At 45.6% G+C, this 20690-nt stretch overlaps 1 protein-coding gene across 10 annotated transcripts in view; it reads left to right on the forward strand.

Moving 5' to 3' along the window:
* Window positions 1-20690, forward strand: part of IFT54 (intraflagellar transport 54) — a 543753-nt gene that overhangs the window by 500068 nt on the left and 22995 nt on the right. For all 10 annotated transcript variants that reach the window (XM_085645129.1, XM_085645127.1, XM_085645123.1 and 7 more), the window contains one exon: window positions 3817-3893. In XM_085645129.1, coding sequence (XP_085501255.1) covers window positions 3817-3893 — 77 coding nt within the window. The remainder of the gene's footprint in view (window positions 1-3816; window positions 3894-20690) is intronic.

Raw genomic sequence — 20690 nt, forward strand, 5'->3', positions numbered from 1 at the left:
CACCAGCTGGACCCAAAAAGAGCGTTGTCATTCTACCTTGACCGCACAAACAGTTCCGGGTGGATGATCAACTCTTCGTTGGATCTGTTGAGGTCAAGAAAGGGCAGGCCGTGCAGAGACGGACCATCTCCCGGTGGATTGGGCTCTGTATTAAAATGTGCTACGCATTGGCCAAGAAGCAACACTAAGTTACTAAGCACTACTACCTGGATGCTATTCTACCTGGATGCTATAGAGATGCTACAGTAATTTGTTTTAGTTGCAATTTTGTATTTAAGCAATTGTATTTGCACGGTTTTTATGGTTTTACTGTTCTGCAATGGTTTTAATTAACTATGCAAATAAACCTGACTTGACTTGGCTACCTGGACAGTCGGGTCCATCAGTACGGGCACTTTACCCATTCAAACCTGTGGGAACTGTTGGTGTAAAAGTGCTTTGCAGACCCACCTTCAAGGAGGTATTGCGTGGATATCTATTCTAAAGTAAGGAATCTGCAGCTAGAAGTCTATCAGATGAATAAGTTACTTACCTCTGTTAATGCCTTATCTGGTAGAGACTCTCTCAACCCACAGATTCCTTACCGACCCACCCATCCTCCCCGCTCTGCAAACTGATTTCTAGGGATAGGGTTGCTCCCTTTTCAGGACCCTAGTTTTACACTTCAGTAGCCGCTGTTCTTCGCGGATCCGTGCTCTTGGCGTGAAAAGTAATGGAAACAAACTGATGTTAACGTGCTGGGGTGGTGCCTATATAGGCGCTGCGCATGTCACTTGTGGCATGGACGACGCTGATGATGCCACTTGAAGCAGACATGCCATCTACCAGTGCGTAGGGGTACTACTCACAAAACATTTCCAGATTTAGTCTGACGCCAGGGGATAATTCTGCGGTAAGGAATCTGCTTCTACATAGAGTTTCTACCAAATAAGGCATTACCGAAGATAAGTAACTTGTTCGTCCTCTCTTTTGTACTCTAGAGATTCTTCCCAGAGGGTCTCTAGTGGACACCTTCCACCATATTTAAGATTCGGGCCTCCTATTTGTATTTCGGCCTCTGCTGCCGATTCCTTGGGGCCTCAAAAAATATCATTCGAGACCAAGCACAGCTGATTCTGGTGACCCCGAATTATGCCAGAATTGTATAGAACTCACATTTGCTGCCCCTCAGAATCTTTTATCCACTTAGGCTTCCTCTTCAGTTCGATCTACTGTCAGAATAACAAGAAAGGGTGTTAAACCCGAACCTCCACAATATACAACTCCATGTATGGAAATTGAGCAGAGCAAAGTGAGAGGGTCTACTCTTCTGTAAGAGGTGATGAATGCCATTTTGGCTGCTTGATGTGCTTCCACAAAATTGATTTACTGGAGCTGCTGGTACAAGTTCATCACTTGGTGTGAGGAGAAACACATTGACCCTCTGATGTCCTTTTGTTCTTGCTGTCTTTTGCCTAGTTTTGCTTTGGGCACTGTTAAACATCAGGCTTTTGCACATGTTTCCCTTTGCCTCTTAATCATGCCTGATTGGAATCTCAATTTAGTTCTGACTGTCTTTGTGTGCTCCTTTTGAGCTTCTTCATAGTTATACCATGGCACTTCTAACTCTGAAGACCATGTTCCTTCATTGCAATCAATGGTGCTTGTTGCATCAGTCCAGTGTCCGTGCACAGCCCTCTTCGCTAGCAAGTTGCTTTTTAGGACTTGTACATTACATCATACTCCCTGTGATCTTCTCACTGCTACTTTCCTCTGAGGAGGAAAGGCTACACCGGTTAGATCCACAACATGCTCCTAATTTCCACATTGTTAAGGAATAAGGAAATATGGGTGTACAATCAACTGCTTGTTGGATCCGCCTGTGTGAAGAAATGAAAGGCGGTTCAGAAGCAGATTCTTTCCCAATGGATTGTCCTTTGGAATAAAGTGAGTTATGCCGTCTCCTAAAAGGAATTTCCGGAAGGCCTTGGAGCTCGTTCTAGCAGGGCAAAGGCTGCAACTGTGATCTTGGCTCAGGATGTTCCTGTTTTGGCCATTAGTCAGGTAGCACATGGACATCCATCCTTCTATAAATTCACCTAGCTGTACTGTATCAATTCTCATGTCGGTTTATTTTGCCCACTTGGTCGTGCGGGGCTTCCAAGTGTAAAAATCCACTCCACAAACCGACCTCTTTGGAGGCGGCATTGCTTTGATATTGATTCACAGGATGAGGAATCAGTGGTTAGAAATATTCATCAGAAGCATAAGTTAATTTTAGTAACACTGTTTCTGATCAGTACTCTAGCTAACCTAAGATATCTCACTACTCCCTTTCCTTGCCGTTCTCCGAAGTGGAGTTAATAAGGTCTGAAGTTAGGTTTTGCACACTGTCAATGTTTCCAATTTGTCAGCCATGTTAAACGTCTGCAAGTGCGGAAAAATCCAATGAATAAACTGATGTCTGCCTGCAATGGTGGAACCTATATGCAGGTCTGTGCCATTTTGTCTGATATTATGACAGAGGCTGATGGCACCATCTGTTGGTATGCAAAAGCTGTTGCTAGAGTTTCCGAAAGCAGTATGGTGCATGGGAATATTCACAAGGTCCGTGATCTGTGGTTAGATTGGGCATCCACCAGAAAGAACTTTGAAGCCCTCGAAAGTGCTGGTGAGAGTGATATGACCGCCTTTCCCATTTCATAGATTTGTATTTTAATTTGCTGCTGGCTACCATACCTTTTGTTATCCTTGGTCTTGCCGATATCTCCAAGTGGCAGCCTTTACGTTTGTAACATAATCTTCTTGTGTGCATCCTAATCCTTTGTTTCTTTTCTTTCATCAAATCTGTGTTGAGTCCTCAGTAATGATTCCTTTGTTACCCAAACATCTAGGGAACACTTGGAGTTTGTGTCTTCGGTCAGTTTGAGTCCTTGTACTTAATATTTGTTAACTAAGCGAGTGTAACCCTATTGCACAGAAATATGGGGACCTATCGCTGTACACCGTGGTCCACATTCTCAAATAATTACCCATGTCATACTCTTGTAGTACTCCTGGTTTATTCCTGAATTCAAGGATTAAGCCGGGAGCACTTCCGGCTTGGTGCTGACTTATTCCTAGAATTCATGAATACGCCTGGAGCACTAACAGAGTAAATCCCAGCAAAATCTATGTGTCATGGTTGCATATGTTTTCCTTGCCACCCAGAAGGTTGTTGGGTGTCTTCCATTTATGGTCTATTTTCACACTGAAATCCTGAGAGCGCCCTCTGGATGCTCGCTTTTTGCTACTTAGAGATGTTTGAAAGGTTTAATATAGTGCTTTGCTGACGCATTCCTGTGGGGTGTCCTCCAACTTAAATACTTTGCCACTTGAACACTTGTGGCTCTGAAATAACCCTTTAAACCTTTATGATCCAGGCTGAAGAGAGTTCCTAAAGTGAGCCGACAGGCTGGGTGTGCATGTGGAAGAGAGTCCCTGTACTGACTAGATGCAATGAGAAAGTGGTGGCTCAACAGAGTTTCTGAACTGACCAGACACACACTGGGGCATGGGTTGTACGGTTTTGCTAAATAGTTATTCAGAAATAAGAAGCCCTGATTGTAGGGAGTCTTTAAGCTAACCAGACTCAGTAGGGGAGATGACCCGAGGAATCCCCAACTTATTATATACAAGAAACATGTAATTTGGCCTATAAATTTTAGCTTTTGACCAGCAGAAAGCAGTTAGCTCTGCAGCACATCATTCCCCACTTTCCACTGGTTTGTCTACAGGATGTCTTTCTCCTTTTGTGTTAGGGAAGATAAACCTGCGTGACTTATTTCTCGTCCACAGGTGGACTTGTAAAGAAAATTCTGGAAACTAAGAAAGACTACGAGGCACAGCAGCCATTAGCCAAGTCCACTGAAAAGGTAATGTAAGTCTTGGAATCAAGGTGCATAGTTCACTGTAGCTTGTTGCTAAAGCCCATCGCAACTGGCTTTTGCCTGGTCCACTAAGTCCACAATTAGCCTACTCCTTTTCTGGTGTATACATAAGATATTTTATAGAAATAGCCTTTAATCAATGAGTCTGCTGCATACTTACACAAATGATCATGAAGTCATCCAACCTCCATCATTTACGCAGCACAATGATAAAATTGCCCATACACACGGAATTATTGATCACCCAAAATCTTAAATCCATTAGATCTAAACAGGAAGTAATGTTACTACATCCAGAATGTCTCTTTTACAAACTTAATATATACACTTTCAGTCACACCTATCGGTGAATCCACACAGCCAGCTGTTGCTAAAAAAAAAGGTTTCTCCTTCAATGAAAATCTCACAAAGAAAATTACATTGATATCATGTGGGAACATAATATTTTTCATCCCAGTCCGAGGTATAAAAGGTTTAGTGACGCTTATTGTCAGTAGTTGACTTAACACCACCTCCCAGAATGCAGTACCCATCTATAATAAATCTAGAATGTGGCTAAGAGCTTAATCGCAAAATAGACATGGGGATCCTTGATCCCTGCTCTGTTGGGTATCCATGACATTAGCAACAAGTATACATAAGACGCCACCGCACACAAATGCCATAAAGCTCTACCTTGCCTTAGTAACATGGAATAGACTGACTCGGTCTTTCATTTTTCCAAAACAAATTGAGGACCTTTAAATTGTATATTAGTATTGTCTGCGTCTATAGTACTAAGAAATTGCAAAACCACTGGTATTAAGCTCTGCATAAAATTAGGTATTTATAGAACCACATCACCTCAAGTGTCCTTGTGCACTGCGCTCTGCCTCCATGTCTCTCATAGAAGTCTCAAAATCACGGCTGTCCTCCACTGGCAGCAGTGGTTTCTCATGCTCATTGGTTGGTTTGGCAGATCCTGCACCATTCCCATCATTAATTAAAAAAATATTTCAAAGTGCTGTTATTCTGACAAGCTCTCTTCAGACAACCTTCCATGTTGAACTGTCTGGATTTTGTACTTTTGTGAACTTATTTGCTTGTAGTTCGTTTTCAGTTTTTTAATGTTAAATATATAAAAAATATCAAGGAGGCAGAGGATACAGAAATGTAGATTGATGATGCTCTGGTCCTGAGAGACAAGGCACAGTACTTTACAAAACCTCCAAATAAATTAATGTACTGTGACAGCGAAACACTGTATGTGCGGGTTTCTATTCTGGAATATTGTATCGGGTTCTCGAAGCCCCTTCACCAGAAGGATAAGCACAAGGTGAAGACAGCCAGGTGAATGACTTACAAAAAATGGGATTGTCCTACAAGAGAAGGACTCGAGGAGAGCTACAAAGTTTACATGTGCATTAAAGAGCAAATGGCGAGACTCGGGCAAAGAATCACATATTGAACTCCTCGAGGTAATGAACCATGATACACGAGGCCCTTGTATTTTAGCTCCTAGACAGGGGTCATGAAATGTGGCTGACAAAGCAGAGGAACGACATGGATATATATTTCTCGTTTTTTGACAGGCAAAAGATGTAATCCCTTGTGTCTGGGGGGTGTCAACTGTTTGGAGGAAATACATTAGCTTAAAACTTTCCTGTTTTGGACAAATGTATTACTTCAAAGATTCAAGGTCAGAATATGCAGGTTTATGCTCTTAAATAGTTTGTGTTGATTGTCATCAGGGTTTGTTTCAGTTTGATGTGAATAATGTTTTATTAAGTTGTTAAAATAGTAGGTGTGAACAATTGGCTCTCAATGTCCCATCTTCTGTGTACAAAGTTCAGATTTGAGGTTCATATGAGTGGCATATATGCCAACATTTTAGAAGAAGAAAGTGAGAGATTTAAAATGAATGTACTTCATCCCACTGACCTATTGAAGCAGAGGCAATTTCAGGCGGGAGACAGACAAAATAAAGCCATTTTTGGCTTCAGAAATAGGGAGTCTCATGCCTGAATCGGGTCTGATGGCATGTATGCATTTTGGGAGCCCAAACCTCAATACATCACCACACAGATGCCTGATAGTAGCATCAAACATCATTAGATGTTTGCTACACAGTAAATGCTGCCTTCCGGCAGTCCTCATAGCTGACAAGGTTTTAGATTGATTATGTGTGACATTTTTATAATTTCAGTGTAATTATGAGTGACATTCAACGACTATGAGTGACACTTTCTGGCAAGCAAAATCAAGCAATGAGGATGAGGGAAACATAAATACCAGAAATTATACCCATTTGAGCATCAAAAAACTCTAAGAAGCTTCTAAAAATGCTGCAAATAGCCAGAAATGGACCCGACTGTACCAAACAAGATGTTCGAGGCCCCAGCATGGATGAACTCTGATGTCTGCTAATAAATTATCATAATTACTCAGAGTCACCACAGTCAGCTGACTGACTTGCCGGATCAGAGCGCTGCCCAGCCTGCTGCAGCACTGGGCAAGTCTTAGGAGATTGACATAGCTGCCAAGTTTTTGGATTCCTTATGTGCCACATTTCTGTGGTTTTAGTGTGTGAATGAGTGACAATCTACTGTTGAAAGAGTGACACTTCCCCGTGAGTATATCAGCGCAATGTCCAGTATTTGCATGCCTGTGAGTGTTCTATTATTGTATCCACACATATAACACAATAAACAATATACCTCTGAAACAAGCCAGACCTGTGATTTAAACATTACTAATGTCAGTCGAAGGGAAGCAGCCTTCACAGTGCTTCAATATGTCATGTACTATTATTCAGACTGTCCGCACAGTCTTTCACTGTCTTAATATTCTGTCTTTCTACAAGTATCTCCCTGTGTTGCCCCACCACACATTCTCCATGCTCTCACTAACACACACACGATCCACTCTTTCCCCACTGTTAAGCACATTTTCTTTTCCTTTGGAGCTCTTAGTATTTCAGCAGCTGTGTACATCCTTCCCACACTTCCATATAAAATCAAAGCTACAATTACCACACGTGATTATATTTAATCGCTTTGTGTGCTCCCTAAAGAGACAAACAATTAGACAAGCAGGTAGTCTGAATACCATTATGAAGCTGAAAAACTCATACTGCCTGGAGGTAACACCTCATGCCTTATCATGATTAACACCAACACTTTAGAAATTGTACAGCACTTATTGGGACCTTTAACTTCTTACCGCCACTGTGTCGGGCCAGCTGGGTTTACTATGGGGTGGACTGGCCTTGGTGCACAACCATCTGCGCTCTGAGTCCTACTCAGATTCTGTTGATGGTAATTCTTCAGGAGGCCCGGCCGCCTGGAACCTAAATTATGCCTGGGGGACTCCATCGGCTGCCGAAGTGGACGGGCCCTTCATGACTCCATTAATCAGGGGGAACAACACCCTGCCAGCACCACTTAATTTGTCTGTTTGTTTGTAAAACAAAAAACAAAAAAATTGCCGCCTCCAGATATTAAACTCATTCACCTGACCACAAGTAGCCCAGCACGTGGTCCGCCCAGAAAGCCTGTGAGACATCAGGGCCGGATAATGGGCTTGGTTGTTTTACAGTGAGGCCAGGGCAGGGCAGGGCTTGCTATCAAACGTTAGCACAGCCCCTCCAGCCAGCTTAAATTTATGCTACAAGCACTGCAGCAGCACCACTCGGCGCAGTAGGCACTAGAACAAGCCAAAAGTGCACTGCCTGCTTTTGCGAAATGCAGCCAGCCTTGTTGATCGCAAAGTAAGGGAATCCCCTGGGGCACTCCTATGCGTGACTAAACCATTTTAGTGTGGTAATGTGAACACCAGCACTGAAATGCGTTATTCTAAGCCCTGATGCGTTGTACTTGGCTGAGCTGTCAGTTACTCCGGTGGTGAACTGGCACGAGTTACAAGAGTCTGTTGTGGTCAGTGTTCTGGGTGCCATGGCTTTGTCTCCAATGCTCCTGGTGACGGAAACTCCTAAGCCCTTTCTCTGAATCCATAGACACTGACTGAGACTATCACGGCCAAGATCTGCTATCAGACTGACCTCTAGGCAGGCCACCTTTAACCAGTACTAGGTCGCTGTGGTGTGCACTGTATGCCCAAAGTTGAGACTAGGCGCTCAACGTGGTACAGCGGGGTGTTGGTGAAGAACTGCTGAGACCCTGTGCTCTTCACCCAGCCTTTTGTCGCTTACCTGCCGTCGGCTTGGCCTCTTTGAAAACTGTAATATTGCAGAGAATTGTCCAAGGAACTGAAGAAATGTGGAAAGCCCATAGGCAGAGTGTGGACTTTCCTGCAAATAGGAGGCAATGGGAGAATGTTGTGACTTGTTTTGGTTAGCATGCATCCTCCCCAGTGTTCCAAGTCCCTGCTGCTCAGCAAGTGTGTGAGGTCATGGAGAATGTTGAGAGTCTTTGTGCTTGGATTTGTGTCAGTTGGAGGAATGGGCTGAGCAGCAAGGAGGCTGCTCCTGGTGGGGATTTACCCTGGTCCTAACATAAGTTATGTGGATGCAGTAGAGGGTACGTAGTCCCTGGTCCTGCCGTGAGAGTGGATGCAGTAGAGGGTGTGAACTCCCTGCTACTGCTGTAAGTGTTTAGAAACACCCATTGATATGTTTACTGTTGTCCTTCCTAGTTGGTTAACCTCTTCGGTGCTCAGGACATCCGGTGGGCGTGTGCGGAGGACGGCTGGGGGCAGTCCAAACCCCACCCCCTCATTATTCTCCCGCGTCGAAGGGGTTAAGGGTGTAGTGTAGGGGCATGTGTATTGCACCCTTATGTTAGTGTTGTCCCTCCTGAGTGGTTAAGGGCGTGTAACAGGAGCATGTGTGTTGCACCTTGATGTAAGGTAAATGACTTAGGGGTGTTATTAGTTTCCTAAATTCTGCTGAAGATTGCATGGTCTGATTATATCAATGTATTCTGATGTTTTTAGGACTGTTTGATCACGTTGTGTCATCTCTTGTCCTTTTGATTTGATGTTAATCGAGAAGGAATATTTATGGGACTCGTTTGGTTTATTTCTATTTCCCTATTGTTTTCATAAGGGGGAGATGGTTTGTGACTTGTCTTGATTACTATGCATCCTCCCCCAGAGTTCCAGGTCCCTGCTGCTCAGCCAGCGTGTGAGGTCATGGAGAATGTTGAGTGTGTTTGGATGAGTGTCAGTTGAAGGAGTGGCCTGAGCAGCAAGGAGGCTGCTCCTGGTGGGGCTTTATCTGTACCCTACAGCTCCCTAATAAACCTACATCTTTTATAACTTACGAGTATCCATCTTCATTGTAACAGAGAGCTCACCGAAGCGCCCCGAGCTGCTGAATAACATGGCACTAGTGAGAGAGAACAGGGAGTGGTCCTTCACTTGACACCTGAGAGTTAATTGATGCGCTCTTGTCACGCCTGGCCTTGGGTGCTACTGCTCTATTGATAGCCTCGCTTATTTACCAGCACCTCAGATAAGGTTGCAAAAGCGCATTCCTCGGAGTGCCGGTAGGTGGCACTGGTGCCTCTTTTGATGTTCCAGGCCGTTATTGTGCGTGCAACAAGAACCAATGCATGTGTGGACGCAGTGTGGCGCTGTTTTAATTTCAATTTGCAGAAGAGGAAACACCATACATACCATTCCCGATATGTTAGTGAAGTGTATTAGAACATATGTACGGTAACCCATTCGTTTTTACGAGCTGCTGATGTGCCTAGTTATTGCGTAAGTGTCGGATTTATTGGCGAGTCCTGGCTCCGTGTGTGTTAGGCAGGGCTTGACCCAGAACAGGAGAAATCGGATACAGCCTGTGTGTCATCGTAGGGGCCTGAAACTAATTCACAAAGTCTTGGTTGCGAATGGCATCGAGCTTTGCCCTGGAGTCCGCTTGCGGCGGGTCTTTGAACTGTGCCCTCGCGCTGTGCGCCTGCGCTACCGGCTGCAGCTGTGCTTTAAAGCTTACTTCTCCCCTCGCCCTTATTTGGCGGCTATCAACCTCCTTCAGTAATACAGACCCTCCCAAAAAGCAACATGTCTCCATAGACGTCCAGTAAGCCGCCTTCTTTGCAGACCAGTATCACCCGCCAAAAGTGCTATTTCACCTCTTTAGTATCGGCCCTCACCCTTATTTGAGAGCCAGCCACCTGGTTGATAGGTGTGTTTAACACTCTAAAGCTTTGCGTTGAAGCTACACAGTGGAATTAATTTCAGCAACAGCAGCATGAAATTCGCCCTTTGCACTGTACATGCGTTCGTTGTTGCAGTATGCATTAAAGCATTGAAACCATGTCTCTCAGGACACCTGCCTTGAATATTCGCTCATGGGCGTAGGACAGGGGCAGAAGACGTTAGAAACTCAACCCACGCTGCCAAATTACCAAAAAACAAGCGTTCAGAACAAAAAACTCTTATGAAAAAGTAAAAACAAATGTTGGAGGGGATGTGGCGTAACGACCAAAACTGCAGACTTTGGAACTGGGGAACTAGGTTCGAGTCTTGGCGTCGGCTTAACATCCTGACCAAATTACCTAATCTCCCCGTGCCTACCAAAAATGAACTGTAATATAACTGGTGCTCATGTAAAGTGCTCCAATACCTACGGGTCGAGTACGCGCTATAAAAAACTGCAACAACACAAGTTGCAAATTAGTAGTACTTTACAATGAGACTTTCAGTAACAGAAAATGTTCTGCCGGAAAAACCTAGCTTCGCCTGGGTCATAAATCAATGAGCAGGCATGTCTAGAGGTTGATCTCACCGAAGGAGCTCTTTAAGCACCGTCAAGACAACGTGGTACATCTGTCACTTATGAGAGATCACTACTAGGGAAAGCTGACAAAAGATGGGATCTAAACAACTGATGTGTGCTTATTCTGGCCCTGAACCCTCGAGCACTGAGAAGGCACTCTGCTGGAGACCGCCCTTTTTTAGAGAACACCTCCACTTCTAGAGGAAAGGTACGCTCTTGGACCAGGATTCACAGGGGGACGGCACAGTGCTGGACCTCCTAGTGCCAAGAAGAAGCTGCTGGAAGAAAGGCACTCTGTTGTATATAGCAGTATGAAGACACTTGTGGAGGAAAGGCACACTGTTTAGGTTTCGACTAGCGAAGGCTGCGCTTGCGCAGTCTCGCTTGGCGAGATTTAATGTTTTCTAGTATGGGGCTTGAACCTGCCCCCAGTGGCGTCACTAGGGTTGGTGTCACCCGGTGCGGGTAACTCATGGTGTCACCCCCTCACGACTTACCGCATGGACCTCCTCCGCTCCGAGTCCGCCAGTGGACACAGTTGGCAAATAACGGGACCATACAGAATCATTAGTAACGTTTGTAAATGTAGGTCCTATATTTACAAAGGCCATAGAAGAAAAATTGAATTCAACAAGGTGCACGGGTGGTCGCAATGCAAGTTGTTTGTGATGCATGATGTAACGGCGGTACAGCACTCCTTACTCCATTATCAAGTCCAGAGAAGTAGGTTATAGATCAGGGAGGGGGCCGAAATGACAGGAGATGGGGCGGCTCTCTTTGTAACATGAAAGAAGCTCAGGTTTGAACACTAAAAATTGATCTAAAAGTCATAAAAACGCAGTTTGAACATATTGAGAAATCGCATGTAAAGTGAAAGAACGGGTAACATTGCAAGCTTGAATGCAGCTATTCCCCCTGCTCTGCGGGCCCTGTCTTTGTGCAGCAACAGGATGATATAGCAGCTTCCAACAAAAATCTAATTGTCTTTCGGAACTTTTGCAGTCATTGTTGTTTAGCAATAAAAGTGCGCTTCTTTGTTGCGACATGAAAAATGAAAGCAGAGGAAGCTCTGTCAATCAGGCCCGGCTCCAGGAATTTTTTGTTGGGTGGGCCAAAGGTGCATTTGGGTGGGCCACTGCGGACCCAATTTGTCTTCTTCTAGCCTACAAGCCCTAGATTAGATTATATCTACTTGCAAACAGTCACCAGTATACAACGGATCAATTCTGTGTGTATACAGAGCATGTGGAGAGTTATTTGAAAGTAAGAGCGATGTCTGGATGTAAGTGCAAACCCTCAAATTCCAACATGCCAGGTTTTAACACAAGTACTTCCAGGCCCGATTATCCACTTTTCGACAATCCCACTCCTGTGTACCTTATCTCACAGCTGACCTTCGGGCCCCAGCCCCATATCAGCCCCATCCAGCTCTACTTTCATTTTTCCCGTAAAAAACATTAGCAAAATCACCTTCAAACTTAAAACATTAAATATAGCAGTAAATATAATTAGCACGCACTTTAAAATATGTTCCACAGTTGCCCTAATGACCTGATTGCTAATTAAATAAAAACAGAAAGGCAATGACAGGGCCGGTTTTCTCGCTAGTATGTAATTCCGTCTACAGGGAATGTCACATGAGCCAATGAGGATTACAAGATGTAGGAATCACATGTCATCCATACTGGTGGGCAGTAAATTTAAAGAGGGTTTGGGCTGGGGAAGCACAAACTCAGGATTTAAAGCATACCGTAGTGGTTGGGGCTTGGCTTTACTAATAAAAATGTATATCGGCCCAAACTCTTTTTAGCAACATTAAAATAATGAAAGACTGGGGAATTTCTAACTTTAAAGTAACACAAAAAAAGTTCTAACTATACCATTCATGTTTGTCTGCAGCTCTTTGATGACAGTTCATAGCCACTCCTATGTTAGGATTGTAACTTTTGAACTGCAAGTAACACAAGAATCTCTGTGACAAAGGCAGTAACCCACTGAGCTATTCAAATAAAATACAGTTTATCTGCATTTCAAAACTACCAACAGGCAAAGGACTGCTCTCCAGCAGGATCATTAATCACCAGTTCTCTGGACATGTTTTATTGTTGCCTTGCATCCATGGCCATGATAATGTGCCTTGCTGGGCCTGTGCAGATTTTTAAAATAAAAACAAACAGTAACACATTCTCTGACCTACTGCAGTACTCCTTGTGTCCTAGCCTGATCTGATAAGCAGCTGCAGGAGTCAGGAAAGGTGAATCAGAAAAACAAACTTCTTTTCTCAAATGCTGAACAGAAATGGAAATATCCACCCAGCAGCACAGGACGGTAGGCAAAAGTTACTTGGTGTCAAATAGGCAATAGTAATACCAATACGCAATAATAGGCCACAGTACTACACAGCCATAGCAAGAATTTAGGGCGATGTACTCTTAATTCCGGCACAAATTCTCTACAGACCCAGCCTGGGCTTAGTATGGAAAAGAGGGAGGAATGCGTAATTCCCACCGCTCGGCTCTCAGTGTCTCCTAAATTGCTCTGTGGTGCTCATGACAGAAACATCTCGAACAATACTGCTAATTGGAAGAATGCTTCATGGGAGGGCTGGGGAGACGCAGGGGGTGTCAATGCCGTCGAGAGAATGTCGTCGAAAACAAAGGAACTTCCAAAATATTTGTAAATGTTTCCAAGTTTGACATGTTACAGATAAGTACAAATGAAGAGCTGTATATAGCTGGACTCTGGTGTGCGCTGCTCGCTGTTGTGCAGTCCGCGTGAGCTACATCCATTTCAACGCCTTGTAGCGGGTAGTAAGCGAAAGCGCTATATAAATACAATTACAGTCTTTTAAATGTCACATTTATTTAGCAGTTTAGCAGCACCGCTGGAGGAAAGTATTCCTGTGTGAAGGCATGTTTGCAGACTGAATTGTACAAAAAAGCAATGACTGTTTGCCATGAACACTGAGGGAATATGTCTCGACAAACACACTCACCTGCTGAGTTGGTGTTGGTGGCAGACCGGGGGGGGACTACCACGGTCGGCGCTGGCGGCTGTCCTTAGAATAAAATTAAATTATAGTGGCGACGGCGATGTGAGACGAGACCTCCTCACCTCCCGAGTCCTCGGCGCCCCTCGTGATGCCAAGTCACGCGCACTTGGGGCCCAATGCGCATGCGGGATTCGGATTCCCGTATTCCAAAACATTAAAACAACATCGCCGACTGCACCCCTCTAGTGACGACATCACTGCCGAGGCGCGCAGATGCGGCGGAGGAGGAGACAGTGCGCGCTGCGAACAGGCACCTCCTCCTGCTCAATAGTAGTTAGGTTGCGTCGTCGTTGCGTTTCTGGTTTGTTCTGCAGTCTGCACCACACCACACCGACCGGACCGGCCCTTTGGTGTCATCCCCCGTGAGCGTGTCACCCGGGGCGGTCCGCACCCCCCGCACTCCCATAGTGACGCCACTGCCTGCCCCTCTTCTCCATTGGCTGGCTTCCTAAACGGAGGCCAGCCATTGGAGGAGAGGGGCGTCTGTCCATTTAAGCCCCGTCTTTTTCGGATTCGGGGGGGTGTTTTTTAGTTTCTTTCTCTCCTCTGGAATGTAAACATTCCAGCCAATGGGAAGAGGAGAGAAAGAAAACACGCCCCCGAATCCGAATACGACGCTGCGTTTCTGCGAGGCATTTCTGCTTGACCTCGGAGAAAGAGGGTTACAAAGTCGGCGAGCTCCTGCGGGGTCCTGTGGTCAGTGTCAGCGATGTCGGTGTCTCCGAGCGCACTTATTTAGGTAAACTTAAAAAAAGAGAGAAGCCCGGGACAGTAAACACGCCTCGCGTGGCACAATGTTCATCGATGTATGCACATACCTGGCGCACATGACAACGGTGTGGCACGCGGGGCCCAGCCAGCACCTATTCTCTTCTGCGGTACCGCCCCGCGATGACTGCTTTAGCAGCCGAGCGGCGCCGGCGCCATTTTGTGGTCGTGGCGCGGGAGCCGCCGCGGGGCAGAACGGGAGCGGCACACTCCCCGGAACCGCACTCCAGGCAGCCTCCGGACTCCGCGCCGTCCCCCGCCGATGTTGGAACCACAACCGGGGACTTTGTGCGCAGTAATCAGCCCGGCGATGGGTCCGGTGCAAGGAGCCCCGAGGTCTCGCGTCCTCTCAGGTATCCGTCTTCTGTTTCATTTTTTTAGCAGACAGTGCACATCTTAATTTTCTTCTAGGTGCTCTTGAAAGATGTGAACGATTGACTTATGGGCAAAGAGTAGGCAATTACACGTGGCTGTCTTCACATTTTGATGACCTGCGGTTACAGTGACCCTACCTTTCTATAATGAGCAAATGGACATGAAGGTTATTCCGGATGTGGGGATCGCTGGAAGAAACGTGGAGGCTTCTCAGTTTTGCACAGCATCTGTCTCCTCCACAGTAGTTGGTGTGGACTGGGAGAAGATTTGTGGGTAAATACCCAGTGGGCACGAGGGTTGGGAGTATTGATCTTTTCCTGAAAGTGTGTGGGTGTAGAATTTCCAGGTGTTCGAAAATAACTAATTCAAACTGAATCGACATTTAGGTATTCGTGGAAAGCCATGGTAAACTACTCATTTGGGAAATAACATGACGTGCTTTACAAAAATAAAATAATGAGGCTTATAGCTGCATTTTGAGCCATTCGGAGTTGTTTTATTTGGTATGTAGTCCTGCGGCAAGCATGGCTTTCTCGTTGCCCTGCGTGAGTTGACTGGTGGGGAAGAGGAGTTACAGGTTTTTACAATAATGTTGAATCATGGCACTGATGTTAAGTTGGAGTTTCTTGTTACCTCGAGGTTTTTAATTGTCTTCCTTGGTCGGGGGCAGATGCTTGCTATCAGTGTTACCCGGATGTGGATGCTCATACACTGTGACATTTGAGTATTTTAGCTTGTCTGGTTTAGTTTGCAGTAGTCTCTTACCAACCAGAGCTTTACCTGGTTTAGGCTTGGATGCTGGTTTGGGGAGGCAGGAAACGGGGGTAGCTGCATATCATTTGCATAGTTATAGAAGAGTAGGCCATAGTAGCCCTGTGGCTAGATCATTGTAATTAGTGGTGACACAAATGCACTGAAGTGGAGCTGTTTGTGGGACAATGCAGTAGGCCTGGGTGGTGTACTCTGCTCCGTTCGTCTGCTTGCACCATACGTTGGAGAAGCAGGGCAACGTTTTTTCCTCGCTCGCACTTGTTAGCGATTGAGGAAAATCCAGTGCTAGACCACCTCCCAGCGAGATTTCTTAGCTCGTGCTGAGAAACCTTCCATTTGTGTTGAGGAATCTGCCGCTCGAGTAGAACATCCACTCGAGCGGCTGAAAGAAGCAGCGCCCTCTTGAAAAGGTTGAAAAGAGGGCTCTGTAATTGCCAATATAACAAGCATTGAAAATGCAATAGGTCTCGCCTTTTATTAAGTTAAAGCCATTTGCTTTGCTTTACAATACCATTAGCAAAGCAAATGGCTTTAGCTTGATCAAAGGCGAGACCTTGGTGGCTCTATGCGTGGGTGGCTCTGTCTGTGTGTGGGTAACTCGGTGTGTGTGTAGGTGGCTCTGTGTGGGTGGCTCTATTTGTGTGTGGGTTGCTGTATGTGAATAGCTCTGTGTAGGTGGCTCTGTGTGGGTGGCTCTGTGTGTGTGGGTGGCTTTGTGTGTGTGGCTCTGTTGTAAATAACAATGCCGTTTCTTTAAATGTTTTAAAAACATAAACAAAAATAATGTCATGAGCAATGCCAATAGCTCTAACTTTAACAATGCCGAGACCATTGCATTGTAAATGCTTGTTTTAGCTCTGTGGCACAGAGGAGATATGTCTGGAGGAAGTGCACGCTGCTGGTGCCCCCTGTAGCTCTCACTTATATAAACAAGCATTGGCATAGCCAATAGGTCTCGCTTTTAGGACCTTATAAGTATTTAGTTATGCAGCACAATATCCTTGGTACAACAACATGAACTGTTGCATTGCGAAACACTTATAAGGTCCCAAAGGCGAGACCTATTGGCTATGCCAATGCTTGTTTATTTTTTACAAATTAAGCATTGCTTCAAGTACACATCTACACATAACATGCAAGGCTGAGTCCTAAAGAGGCAACAAAGAACCAATCCGTGCTTACAGCCTGAACAGGAGCAAACACACCCAGCGTCAACGCTCTACCTACAGAGTTAAAATACTGTGTCCATTACAACAGACGCTGGGGTTTGAGGCCTTTGAGGCGAAGGACGGCCTTGGTGCGAACAAAACAAAACTGTGAACCTGGAAGGCAGGACAAAATCTCTCAAGTGTAAGGAAAGGCGCACGAAAAAAGATGGGACGGAAGAAAGAACGGGTGACAGGAGGAAAAGAAGAAGGAATAAGGGAAGGATTGCAGGTGAGGTAAGAAGGAAGGCATGTGAGGGAAGAAGGAAGAGGGAATATAGAAAAGACAGATGAAAGAAAGGACAGACAGAAGGAAGTAAAGAGTGAAGGATGGAATAATGGAAGAGAGGCAGGAAAGAAAGGTGGGAAGCAAGGGAGCAGAGAAAGAATGGAAAGTCCGGGATCCTGGGGCAAAGCATGGAGCGGACGGTGGATACTATGGAGGGACAAATAGAATGAGGGAAGGAACGACGGGGAACGTGAGAAGGAAAGGGAGGGATGTAAAAAAGGTAGGGCAGAAGGAAACATGGAAGGTAGGACGGATGGACGGAAGACGGAAGGTAGGGCGGAGCAGACCAAGGGAGGGGGAAAGAAGGAAGGTGGACGGATAGGGAAAGAACCTAGGGAGGGACAGAGAAAGGGGGCAAAGAGGGAAGAAATAAAAGGAATGAGAAAATAATGGGGCAAGAGAAAGAATGAAAAAGAAAAGGATGAGGGAATTAAGAAGGCGAAGGTGAAAGAACAAAGAAACAAAGCGCAGGGGTGAAGATGCAGTTAGGTATGAGGAGAGAAGTATGAAAGATATGAAGAACTAGGGGCATATTCACGAAGAGCCGTCCAGACACAGCAAAAAAAATACAAGAAGTATTACATTTGTGAAAGCTTATTTGTACTTTTGTTACCACACAGGTGGGTGAGTTTTACAGTAGACACCAGCTTCATGTGAGATGGCAACAAAAAAGTATTACATTCTTCTGTATCAGCTTGCACCTTTGTCAACAAACACTGAAGAAAGACTGTGTATTCGAACTATGTGGTACACATAGAGAGGATGCATTGATAAATATGTTAGAAAGACCACTTTGTTTCCACAGTATTTGTAGAATCTTTAATATGGCTGCCTATACCTAAACGGTGATGGATATACGCCCTGGTTCATGGCAGATTACTGTGCATATTACACTACATAGGTAGTTATCTTTGTGTTATTGGGTATGCGGACACCGTGAAAGGACCATGGCCAGGATAGGAACAGGAGTGGTGGTCGAAGGGCGCCCCCATAAAAAACAACAAATAAAAAAAGCAGCAATAACCCGGGAAGACAGCACTAGACAGTACATCAGCAGCAGCAGACAGAGAGGCTATAGGGGGGCAGCTGACAGAAATGCAGAAGTGGGGCGGCTGACAAGCAAGGCAGGGAAGCGGCAGACAGAAGTGAGGCGGTGAGCCAGCTGACAAGTGAAGTAGGGGGGCAGCGCACTGAAGTGAGGGAGGAGGACGGCTCACAGAAGCGAGGTACAACAGACACAATCACAAAATAGGGCGGTGAAAAGTCAAGAGAGAGCAACATAGAGCGGAAGAACACTGAGGGAGAAGCTGGAACCACATGCACTCATGGAATTCTTAAGAAAAAGGAATCAAGAGAGCAACGCAGGTGGACAAAAGCAGAAGGACGATAGAGAGCAACACAGAGAATGGAGAGGAGCACATGAGAGAGATCTAAAAACACTTTCAATCTCGCGGAAAGTTTAAGCATAAAGAAAAAAGCAAGCACGGCAAGGCGAAACCTAAAAAAAGGACGCGAGTGGCGCGCGCGTGACGATAAAAGTGAAGGCGAAACCTAACAAAATTTGTGCATAACTCACATTCACAATCCAGGCTCAAATCGGCAATCGAAGGGAACGTTTGTCAGAGCGGATGTAGCTAACAGCGGTGTAACACCCAATGATGGGCCTTCCTTCGGCCGTAAAAGCGAAAGTGATGGCAGGGACTCGCTCTGTGGTGGGGATGGGGCAGTGCGAGGCATTTGGGAGGGCAAAGCTTAATGAGCCATTAAAGCCACATGGCGGCTGCGCGCGAGCATGCACTCGTGAATGCAAGCTTGAGGCCAGGAAAAGATTGTGGTAGCACTTTGAAAAGCCACTAACTAAATGTCTCCCAGAGCAGTGCATGCACTGGCTCAGCGAGACGTAAAAGGGCATGCTCTTGGGGCCTTCTAGCACTAAGAAGGAACCTCTAGGGCACGGGTACTCATAGTACGGCCCGCGGGCCGCTGGCGGCCCGCCCGCCCTTCATCGGCGGCCCGCGGACCCTTGCAGCATACACATTCATACAGTATGCAAATTCGTAGAGATGGCCGCAGGCGCATACGTAGTGAATACGTATTCAATACGTATTCACAACGTTTGCTCCTGCGACCATCTTCTCTGCTGATCTCGCCTCTGATTGGCCTGGGCCGCTGAGACGTGACGTCACACACGGCACCCGGCGCGAAGCAAAAGCCCTTTAAAAGTCAGCTGTAACTAGCGCTTTTACAGCTGACTTTTAAAGGACCTTTGAAGAAGCTTCCAGTGTCCGTGTCCGTGTCCACGTCGACGTCGACCTCCTCGCAGCCCGCAGCACCCAGCCCCGGGGAGGATCTTCATTGCAGCCGGAAAAACTCCCGATATCAGTCAAGCTGCAGGTAAGTGTAAATGTAACGGTTGTAACCGCTTCTGTTTTGCCGGGTGCTAGCTGCGTCCTCTATCTCTCTCCTCCTGCGGCTGTGTAGTTTGTTGATGGAAGCCAAAGGCGCCCTGTGAACACGCATGACAAATTAACTATGGCATAGTTAAGCAAGGAAAACATAAAACCTAGTTAAAGGAGAAAATGTGATAGCCCATTACAGGGAGTGCATTAAAATGATTAGTCATTATCCTCATCCCCAGCACAAGGAACAATCTCTACTGAAAGCACCCATCCCAACCTTTCCCCCTCAGAGGTGGACAGAGTGGGTAGTGCGACGCATATCAACCCGCCTGAGGTGGATTTAACAGCCTTGGGAAATCAAACCAATTCCATATCCTGACCCAGGGCCGGCTTTAGGTGCCACCGGGTGCTGGCTTCCTGGGGGCGCCGTGTTTTTAAGTTTATTGTGCTTTTGAAGCACCTGCTGCAGCGTTTCTTTCTGCAGGCAATTACCAGGCCTCTCATAACTCATGTGATTAATTATCTTCCTGGAGAGAGATCAGCATTTTGTATCTTGAGGTTCTGACTTTTCGGTGAAGTTAGTGCACAGGGTTAACATGCCTGCTGCAAAGAACGTGTATCAAGTAGAGTACAGAGTGCGTATGATGTCAACAGATCAGCAGATTACTGCTTTTAAGGGAAACATCCTTTTGTTACTTGCAATTTATAACTTAAAGTCCTAATATAGAACAGCGAGATATTAACTTTCATCCCAGAACGGCATACACTCTGCAAAGTATACATCATTAGAACATTGATTAATGTTGCAAAAAGGGTTAATTTTGCTAGAAATCGATTCTTATTATTACAGAAAACTCCCAACTATGCTGTTTCTTTTTCGACTCTGCGTGTGTGCTTCTCCACACCAAGCACTCTTAAACTATGCTGCCTACCAGTATGGATGACATGTGACTCCTACACTTTCAGTCCTTTGGCTTAAGTAACGTTTCCTATACACAGATTTACACACGTATGATTGATTGTCTCTGTAATGTGTGTGTGAGATGCAAAGTGCTCGGACACCCTACACTGGTATGAGTGGCGCTATATAACTAATTCAATGCATCTGAGAGAGTGTGGTTATGGTGACTTGGTCACTGTTAAAGGGTGCTGGTGAGAGAATCCGTGTTGGTGGTGGTCATTGGGGGGGGGGGGGG

Source organism: Triturus cristatus, chromosome 3_1, assembly GCF_964204655.1.
Source record: "Triturus cristatus chromosome 3_1, aTriCri1.1, whole genome shotgun sequence".
Lineage (NCBI taxonomy): Eukaryota > Metazoa > Chordata > Amphibia > Caudata > Salamandridae > Triturus > Triturus cristatus.